The sequence below is a fragment of the Mytilus edulis genome, chromosome 8 (genome assembly GCF_963676685.1).
Source record: "Mytilus edulis chromosome 8, xbMytEdul2.2, whole genome shotgun sequence".
In the NCBI taxonomy this organism is placed as follows: Eukaryota; Metazoa; Mollusca; class Bivalvia; order Mytilida; family Mytilidae; genus Mytilus; species Mytilus edulis.
In genome coordinates, this window is record NC_092351.1 from 58,138,475 (window position 1) to 58,148,760 (window position 10,286).

Here is a 10,286-nt window from a genome sequence, read left to right on the forward strand (position 1 = left end):
TATTACAAAAAATCTGTCAGTTTTATATGGTCTGTTTAGATATTTGCTTATAGTTGGGAGGAACTAATGTCACATTGTTTAATTACCATTTCGTTCAAACATTTTTCAAAGGTTTGTTAAGTAGTGCCAACATCGTGCGCAATGTCTTTGTCAACGGATTTTTTTTCTTTCTGTTATTGATTTATTGATTTATTTGTAATTGATTGTCTTCACGTATTGATTTATAATAGTTACTAGATCTACCACACCAATGAACGTTCGACATTTTATTATGGTGGAACCAAAATCTTTGACTCAAGTTAAATTTGCTCATTCAATTTTCGAAAAATATATCAGTTATCTCCCTGTAGATGTATGTACAACTTTATATTGATATTAGGTTACAATATAATGAACAGTTCATATACAGATACTCAGATACTAATTATTGTCTTGGGCATGATTTAAATATTTGTCACTGGACATCAATCAATAAGAATGGTACCGATGTTGGTTGTGGTCGAGTACGTCATCCAATTCCGGTATGCGTTTCCAATTGAATTATGTAAAAGTAACATATAAACAGCATATAGCTCTGCCCACCCAACCAACAAAGAGTATAATTGTTTTGTTCGTGTACTTGTAGCAAGCTCTAAATGTAACACAATCTCTTAATAGTACTTAACTAAAAATAAAATTGACATTTAGTACAGAACAAAATGGAAATACAAAAAATGAAATCTTATCCTATAATTTGGAAGAATAATTAAAGTTTTATGTTTATTGTATGACGTATCTACTTAGTACTGACACCGACTTCTGAATTTCGTCTTAATGACGAACAAATGATTGCACGTGGGGTAATGTTTATTGTATGACGTATCTACTTAGTACTGACACCGACTTCTGAACTTCGTCTTAATGACGAACAAATGATTGCACGTGGGGTAATGTTTATTGTATGACGTATCTACTTAGAACTGACACCGACTTCTGAATTTCGTCTTAATGACGAACAAATGATTGCACGTGGGGTAATGTTTATTGTATGACGTATCTAGTACTGACACCGACTTCTGAATTTCGTCTTAATGACGAACAGTTGATTGCACGTGGGGTAATGTTTATTGTTTGACGTATCTACTTAGTACTGACACCGACTTCTGAATTTCGTCTTAATAACGTACAGTTGATTGCACGTGGGGTAATACGGCTTGAATATCACCACAGTTTCGCCTCATTTTTGTTACCAAAACAAGATAATGTATTATGCTTTTCATGTATTTTTTAAAAACGTATTTTGACGTCTAGATCTGTGTTTTATTTAAACGAATCGGATGTCAGAATGGGGTTCAACGCGCGTCTGGCGAACTCTTTTTAATCCTGATATCTTTAACGATTTTATTGTGTCGTACAACACAGATACAGGTGTGAACAAAATCGAGTTAAAATGCAAGTTTCGTTTGATATAAGATAATATGAATTGTATGATTTCATTACAAGTTAACGTGAGACTATACCCCTACCCACCAGAAAAAAAAATGCTTATCTTTCTCTAACTGTTTACACCAGTGTTCACCCTTTTTTTTTGGTAGTGATCGGGTTGTTCAATATAGTGGTCGTCGATTGGTTGTTATCGTTTTGTTGCCTTGGCGTTGTCGGTTATTTCAACTTATGTGCTTTGAATGTCTCAATTGTATCTGTCGCCTCTTTTTCTAAAGAACACGCGTTTTAAGGAACAATCGTCTTAAATGACACGTACATGCAAGACTGAATTATTCAAAAAAAAAATTAAGAGGTACTTTCGCATACTGATATCGAAATAGAAGAAATGTTGGATCAACTTGATTTTAAAATATAGAATTAACTTTTAAGTCTTGATAACCACCAAAGTATTGAGAACATGGTAATTAAATATTGAAGATGTTATAAAAGACTTTTAATCTAATGAATTCCAATTTCTGGTTGGCCCTTGTGGTCCACCTCTGTTCCAAAGCCAGATTTGATGGTCAGTGCCTAAACAAGTGTTCATAAATAAAGTTTGTCCATCTTGTGATATTTCAAGACACTTCTGTGAAAATACATGGTACAGCGTGTTATCCTAAAATTACAAATAAAATAAATCATAAAAATGTTGTATACGGCAACGCAATACATTTGTTTCCAAATTGAAACATTAATTTCGAAAATCGTAATTGAAAAATGAGAGTTTTACTACAAACCTTGGTCTCAATTTTAATGACGTTTACTGTTCATACTTATGTCTTACGTACGTCATTTTTTGTTAGATGTTATTGGCCTTGACCTACATGTAGCTTTTAGTCACTACGAAAACTAAGTCTACATTTGTATCAGAATTATACTTTGTGTCTTTTGTAGGTTTTTTGGTTGTTTTTGTGGTTTTTATCGATCTAATATGAGCTGAGCCCATTCAGTTAATTGTTATAATGTGATCTTGTGTAGTGTTAATATAACAACAATGTTCTATATAAAGAAACTTTTATGTGCCTGTCCATTTCGGGCCTCTTATAGCTTGCTCTGCGAAATGGGTTTTGGTCATTGTTTTAGGTCGTACAGGAATTTATAGGTCTCTGTCATTGATTCGTATCATTGCAAATCAACCGTATGTTCGTATTTTTATATAAGACTGATACCTCTCGATATTCCCATTCCTGGTTTCCTCTCATCTGGTGACATGATTCCATCTGTATACCAGGTTTCCCGCTATAATCGACACATCCATTGTCTCGTCTTATTTCTTTTGTCGTAGTCAAATACATTACTTTCTTTATTGGAAAAATATATTATTTATAAATAGATAAATGTCTATTAATGTGTTCATTTGATTTCTTAAGTCCGTTTTACAATTCAGTGAAAGTATTATATATCAATCTATAATAATTTAAGAATTACGTTTGTTTTTTGGTTCAGAATTTTCTCATTGCTTATTACTTTTACAAAGATGAATGGAAAACAATAGACCATAGACATATTTCAATAAGAGAATTTAAAACCATGCGTCGACGACGAACCGACAAACAGAAAGAAATAGGTAAAAAAGAATACGCTAAATAAGGAGAGTTTTACAAAATTTTGAGGATCGAAAAAAAATCAATCAAAAATTTGCTGCCACTTAACCAGGTTTTTAGTTTCGTGTGCAAGACGCGCATTTCGTATACGTACATGTACCACTAATAAGTTGCACTCCAATCAAAACAGTATAAAGAAGTATAAAATACTGCACAACACAAAAAAACATCAAAGAAATGAAAACAAAAACCGAAATATAGACTTTTTTATTAAGTATTTTATGGTAAAAAGGACATGTGACTTTATATCTTACATTATGTGCCGATGAACAATTGACCAGTGAGATGGGCTTCCCTGTTTGTCCGTATTCACAGTCACCCTTAAGGCAGTATGGTTGGGTTTTTGCTGATATCTATGTATACAAGAAACAATATCTATAAATAATATACATGATATAAGTACCAAATTAGAATTTATTATATTTTTGTCTTCGAGATAGGGATATGTTTTTAAAGTCTGCCAGACCAACTACTTTCGGTCAGTTCGTCATGTAGTCAATTCTAATTACATGTATAACAATATTTGTTTGTTCCTCTTTTTGCTTTTATATTAAAAAATATACATACATGTACATGATTTGACCGTTGGTTTTCCCGTTTGAATAGTTTTACACTAGTAAATTTATGGACCCTTTAATGCTTGCTGTTCGGTGTGAGTCAAAACTCCGTGTTGAAGTCCGTATCTTAACCTATAAATAATGGTTTACTGTAATACATTGTTAGTTGGATAGAGAGTTGTCTCATTGACACTCATACCACACCTTCCTATATCTATGACGCCCATCTTGTTGATGATCATTGAAAATAAAAAATAAAATGTGCCTTCCATAATGGAATAGGAATCCATTGTGTCAATATGGACCAACAAACAAATAGAAAAAAAGAATATGCAAAAGAGGGCTGTATGTGTAAATTTAAAATTAGACATCGAAATGTGGTAAAAACATCGCCTCAAAGCAGTATACAATCACTGATTTATATTGAAATAACATTTAAATAATTAAAAACACTGAATTTTAACATAAATTTAATATGTCGTGTAGTTGATTTTCATCGCAGTTATTTACATGTATAGAAAAGTGCACATATACTTTACCTGTCCATAAGCCAATGATTCACCTGGCACCCACATTTCAGGATAAATGTTTTTCAGGAACCATTCAAAACTCTTGCATTTCAATTTCTTTCGTATTTCAATTCTTGAGGTAATGTTACCATAATCTGATGGCTGTAAGTATACATTGTAATGTTCATATAGACGCTTCTATATACTCTAACATCTAAGGTAAAAGGATGCCGAATGCTCATACACATGTGTACTGTTTTTTTTATCCGTGAACAACTTACGATGATTGATAGTTGCTCACATTCATCGCATATATATATATATAGACTCTCTCTGTTGGTTAGTTGTATCATTGGAAACCATACTATATCTTTGTTTTTTAATGCATGGATAGAAATAACATGGACATTGATTCAATCCACACGTTATTCCTTGAAAGCGCACACAACCGTAACGTTTTTGTACACACGAAATCAAAATTATGTAAAATAATGAGAAATACTAGTACATTATATACATGTACATGTATGAACTTCAAGGTATACCAGTACTCATATGTACATGTTTTTTCAATAGAATAGATACATGTAAGAACAACGAGACAACAACCCGATCAAAGAACAGTCCAAGGCCACAGAGAGACAATCCCGCACCGGAATCAAGTTTCAGATGACAAGTACTGAAGTCAAACTGTATGTAAATCAGTAAACATACGCGTATTACTTCGATGCATACATGTTTTCACAGCACCATATTTGCTACATACATAATAAAGATTGACAAACAAAAGTCTAAAAAGAACTGAAAATACATTTTTTTCAAATGTGCTCGGCGACCGAAAAACAATGGAAACAAAACAGTGACAGTGATGAGAACAAAACAAATATGTGAGTTTTTTTTTTTAGTTTTTTAAAACATTTATGAGATGAAAATTATCATAATACATGTAAAAAAAAATATGTGTTTCTAAGAAGCTTGAAATATATATTTTGGGAAACTTGTTGGTATATGCTATATACTAGTAGCTAAGATATTCTTTCCCTTAATCAATGTCAAACAAAACATGTATCATGACTGACACAAATGAATCAACGATATTTAAGGGTTGCTCCCCCCTTAACCAATGTCTTACAAAACATGTATTTATCTTACCGAATGTATGCCTATCTTGTCATAATAGTATTGCTTATACTCATCAAGCCACACTTCACATAAACGGATATTATTTTTCCGTAGTACGTCAACATCTTTTCTCCATTTGTATGGAGATCGTTTCCTGAATATATGTCCAACATGAGAACATGGTGTTGTTTCTAAAGTACCTCCACACATCCAAATCTACAATTGAAACATAATAATTGAGGGAACCTAACTATACAGTGGAGATCAGTTCTAACCTCTCATAAATTCTGTCAGAATCTGTCAGGAGAACTGTTCTAGAACAGTATGTAGAACTGTCAGCCTGACACCTTTTAGTCAGTTCTAGGTTAGAACTGTTCTAGCTAGAACTGATTTGGTCAGTTCTACCTAGAACTGATTTGGACAGTTCTAACTAGAACTGATCCTGACAGTTCTACCCTAGAACAGTTTTAGACAGTTCTAGCTAGAACTGACCAAATCTTTGGTCAGTTCTACTTCTAGAACAGTTCTACGGTTAGAATTGATTTCAAATTCTACGGCTAGAATTGATTTATAAATTCTACGGCCAGAATTAAATTATAAATTCTACGGCTAAAATTGATTTATAAATCCTACAGCTAAAATTGATTTATAAATTCTACGGCTAGAATTGATTTATAAATCCTACAGCTAAAATTGATTTATAAATTCTACGGCTATAATTGATTTGGTTTAAATTAAAGAACTCTTTGTCTAAATATAAAGGCTTCGGCAAAATAGCGATTAATATTATAAAGAGTTTTGCTATTTTGCCGGTTTTAACCCCGCCATATTCTGCATGTATGTGACTGACTGTTCCAAATCAGGAGCCTGTTATTCAGTGATTTTCTTTTGTTGATGTGTTTCATAAATTATTTGTTTTTCTTTCATTTTTGAACATAAATTAAGCCGTTAATATTGGGGGGGGGGGGGGGGGGGGGGGGGGGGCATCATTATTTCATTTATTTTACATTTGTCATTCGGGGAGTCAGGATGACTCGTTTTACATAACAAAATAATCTGACCTTAATGTAATACGTTATTCCGGCCCAAACCACCAGGGACGGGTCCAGCAGTTTAAAAAAAAAGGGGGGGGGGGGGGTTCCAACTAAAATTTATTGTCCTCATTCAAATGCATTGATCGTCAATAAAAAGGGTGCTGTACAGTAATTCAGTTATAATTTTAGGTCAAGAGGGACTGTAATATATACAAGTTATAGCAATATTGGAAAACAATGACCTCAAAATTTTGTACGCATGAATTTATAGTGCCAGCATGTCCTCTTTTTATTCAAAGTATTGAATCGTAAACAAATATCATTAGTTTTCATACTTCAGAGTGAGTCGTGTAATAAAATCTTTTGACCGCATCAATCAAAACTGACCTTATTTGCTCTTTCGTTCTGCAAATCTATATAGCTGTACAGAAATTCAGTTATAATTTTAGGTCAAGAGGGACTGTAATATATACAAGTTATAGCAATATTGGAAAACAATGACCTCAAAATTTTGTTTGCAGGAATTTATAGTGCCAGCATATCCTCTTTTTATTCAAAGTATTGAATCGTAAACAAATATCAGTAGTTTTCGTACTTCAGACTCAGTCGTGTAATAAAATCTATCGACCGCATCAATCTTAACTGACCGTATTTGCTCTTTCTTTCTGCAAATCTATATAGCTGTACAGTAATTCAGTTATAATTTTAGGTCAAGAGGGACTGTAATATATACAAGTTATAGCAATATTGGAAAACAATGACCTCAAAATTTTGTTTGCAGGAATTTATAGTGCCAGCATATCCTCTTTTATTCAAAGTATTGAATCGTAAACAAATATCAGTAGTTTTCGTACTTCAGACTGATTTGTGTAATAAAATCTTTTGACCGCATCAATCTTAACTGACCGTATTTGCTCTTTCTTTCTGCAAATCTATATAGCTGTACAGCAATTTAGTTATAATTTTAGGTCAAGAGGGACTGTAATATACAAGTTACAGCAATATTGGTAAACAATGACCTAAAAATTTTGTTCGCATGAATTTATAGTGCCAGCATGTCCTCTTTTTATTCAAAGTATTGAATCCTAAACAAATATCATTAGTTTTCGTACTTCAGACTGAGTCGTGTAATAAAATCTTTTGACCGCATCAATCTAAACTGATCTTATTTGCTCTTTCTTTCTGCAAATCTATATAGCTGTACAGTAATTCAGTTATAATTTTAGGTCAAGAGGGACTGTAATATACAAGTTACAGCAACATTGGAAAGCAATGACCTAAAAATTTTGTTCGCATGAATTTATAGTGCCAGCATGTCCTCTTTTTATTCAAAGTATTGAATCGTAAACAAATATCAGTAGTTTGCATACTTCAGACTGAGTTGTATAATAAAATCTTTTGACCCTATCAACCAAAACTGACCAATTTTTTTATGTGAGTCTATATAGTTGCACAGTACAGTTAACTGTAGTATATATAAATAACTGAAATATTGGAAATTGAACAAACTTCAGAAGTTTTCATACCTCAGACTGACTCATGTAACAAAAATATGTGTCTGCATCAGACTGAGTTGTATAATAAAATCTTTTGACCGCATCAACCAAAACTGACCATATTTGCTTTTTTTTATGTGAGTCTATATAGTTGCACAGTACAGTTATGTTTGTTTTTACTGAAGTATATATAAATAACTGAAATATTGGAAATTGAACAAACTTCAGAAGTTTTCATACCTCAGACTGACTCATGTAACAAAAATATGTGTCTGCATCAATCAAAACTGACCATATTTGACAGCATCAACCAAATCTGACCATATATGATGACTGTATCAGCCAAAACTGATCATTTTGCTTTTTTTAATGTAAAAATGTGCGAAGCGGGTTTTTTAATAGTGTGCACCACATTTTTTACGTTATTTCGAATAGACAGAAAAAAATGATAAGTCATTTCTTATAATTTAATTCTAAATTCCATTTTAAACCTTGCCAAACCATGAAAAAACGTTGATGACATAACGGTCACATGACTAACTTATGTCTATGGGCGCTGATAACACAATAACGACAGAAGACCCGTTACATCCAAACTTAAATTATTAAATAATGATCCGTCACAAAAAGTGACTTTTTAAGTCAGTAGTTCATGATGGTTTTTTTTAAACAAAACTATTTAACGGCATCATCCAACACTCACATCACTGATTCATATACTTTATTTTAAAATGAAAAGTACATGTATGAGAAGTTCTCTTCTTGGAAAGGTATACTGACTTTACTGTTAAAATAATTTGAAGAAGGAAAATGATTGGTTCTTTTTGTAGCCTTACGTCCAGTGGCAAATATTTCATTCATGTTCAGATCGAGTATATTTTTCTGACGTTCCAGACTCCCAGATATTATTCATTATCGTTATGGATAAGTTTGGCAACGAGACAATGCAAATCTGAGACCTCAGTGCAAATGTACATAGTTTTCTTGCGTTTAACAACACTGTGTTCATTACTATGATATTCCATAATTCATCCACTGTACAATTTTCGTTTGAACATTTGTCAAAACAGAATCTTAAATCATGAATGTAAATCCAAGGCAAACAAGGTAAATTCAGATTAAATTTACTTGAATATTAAATGCAGAGTTATATTTACGAAGAGACTGTTAATAACGGGGAACGAAGAAACGTAAACAATGATGTTTCATTTGCAATCTCATAAAAATATTTCTCCGATGAGTTGGATAACCTCCTATCCACTTCGATATTTGTACATGTAACTTTTGATCAGTAAAAAATATAGAAACATCTGCTATTATATATAGTAAAGTAATTGGAACTGATTTTTTCTTCTAAATTCTAAATTGCCTTTTCTGCAGTGACGTCATTTAGAACTGTTCTACAGTTCTGACTGATTTAGTCAGTTCTGCTGACAGTTCTACGGTAAGAACTGATTTGGTCAGTTCTACCTAGAACAGTTTTAGACAGTTCTACCCTAGAACTGATCCTGACAGTTCTACCTAGAACTGATTTAGTCAGTTCTACCTAGAACTGATTTAGTCAGTTCTACCTAGAACTGATCCTGACAGTTCTACCTAGAACAGTTCTAGGGTAGAACTGTTCTAGCTAGAACTGTTCTAGGACAGGTTAGAACAGTTCTATGACAGAATATTCTGACAGTTCTAATGAGAGGTTAGAAGTGATCTCCACTGTATATAATGAATGATGCGGGTATAAATAATGACTATATTTCACAAAAACCCGTTATCAGACTTTGCAGTTTAGGATGAACATGTAACACTGTGCGGGACAAATTTGCCATTCCGGTATCGGCAAATCTGACTTTGTCGGTTTACAAGATATCAAAAAAAAAATTTGCCCAGTGATAGATTATTGAAAAATTTAAAAAATGCCATATGTCCCAACTTGTCACTGTTGTCACTCTTGTCACTGCAGCTGATTAAAAGTACATTTCCCATGGGAAATTTGATAATTCCCATGGGAATATTAGAATCTCCCATGGGAACATTGAAAGTTCCCATGGGAAAAATTACTTTTCCCATGGGAAGTTTAGAGTTCCCATAGGAACTTTAAAGTTCCCATGGGAAAAGATGAATACAAAAATGTCCCATGGGAATTAATTCTTCCCATGGGAACAAATTTTCTTCCCATGGGAACAATTTTTCTTCCCATGGGAACAATTTTTCTTCCCATGGGAACAATATTTCTTCCCATGGGAACAAATCTTCTTCCCATGGGAACAATTTTTCTTCCCATGGGAACAATTTTTTTTCACATAGGAACAATTTTTCTTCCCATGGGAACATACTATATTAAAATGTATTACAATACAAACATTATTTTCCATTTGAATTTTTTTCTTCAGAAAAATTACAATTTGTTGCAAATACTGGATATATGAGAATAAAAGAGAATATACTTCTGCCTTAGCTGGATGGAAAGCTGTAGGGCATAACACATTTTTGGAACCTTGTAAAA

The 10,286-nt window shown here is 32.8% G+C and overlaps 1 protein-coding gene across 1 annotated transcript in view; it reads right to left on the bottom strand.

Moving 5' to 3' along the window:
* Positions 1 to 1,901: 1,901 nt before the first annotated feature.
* The window catches only part of LOC139485953 (polypeptide N-acetylgalactosaminyltransferase 5-like), a 35,465-nt gene continuing 27,080 nt past the window's right edge, over positions 1,902 to 10,286 (bottom strand). Inside the window, exons 7-11 of the mRNA XM_071270633.1 lie at positions 5,287 to 5,472; positions 4,165 to 4,296; positions 3,323 to 3,421; positions 2,634 to 2,765; positions 1,902 to 2,080 (exon numbers count right to left, since the gene is read on the bottom strand). Of these exons, the coding sequence (XP_071126734.1) occupies positions 1,919 to 2,080; positions 2,634 to 2,765; positions 3,323 to 3,421; positions 4,165 to 4,296; positions 5,287 to 5,472 (711 nt within the window). The 3' untranslated portion in view covers positions 1,902 to 1,918. The remainder of the gene's footprint in view (positions 2,081 to 2,633; positions 2,766 to 3,322; positions 3,422 to 4,164; positions 4,297 to 5,286; positions 5,473 to 10,286) is intronic.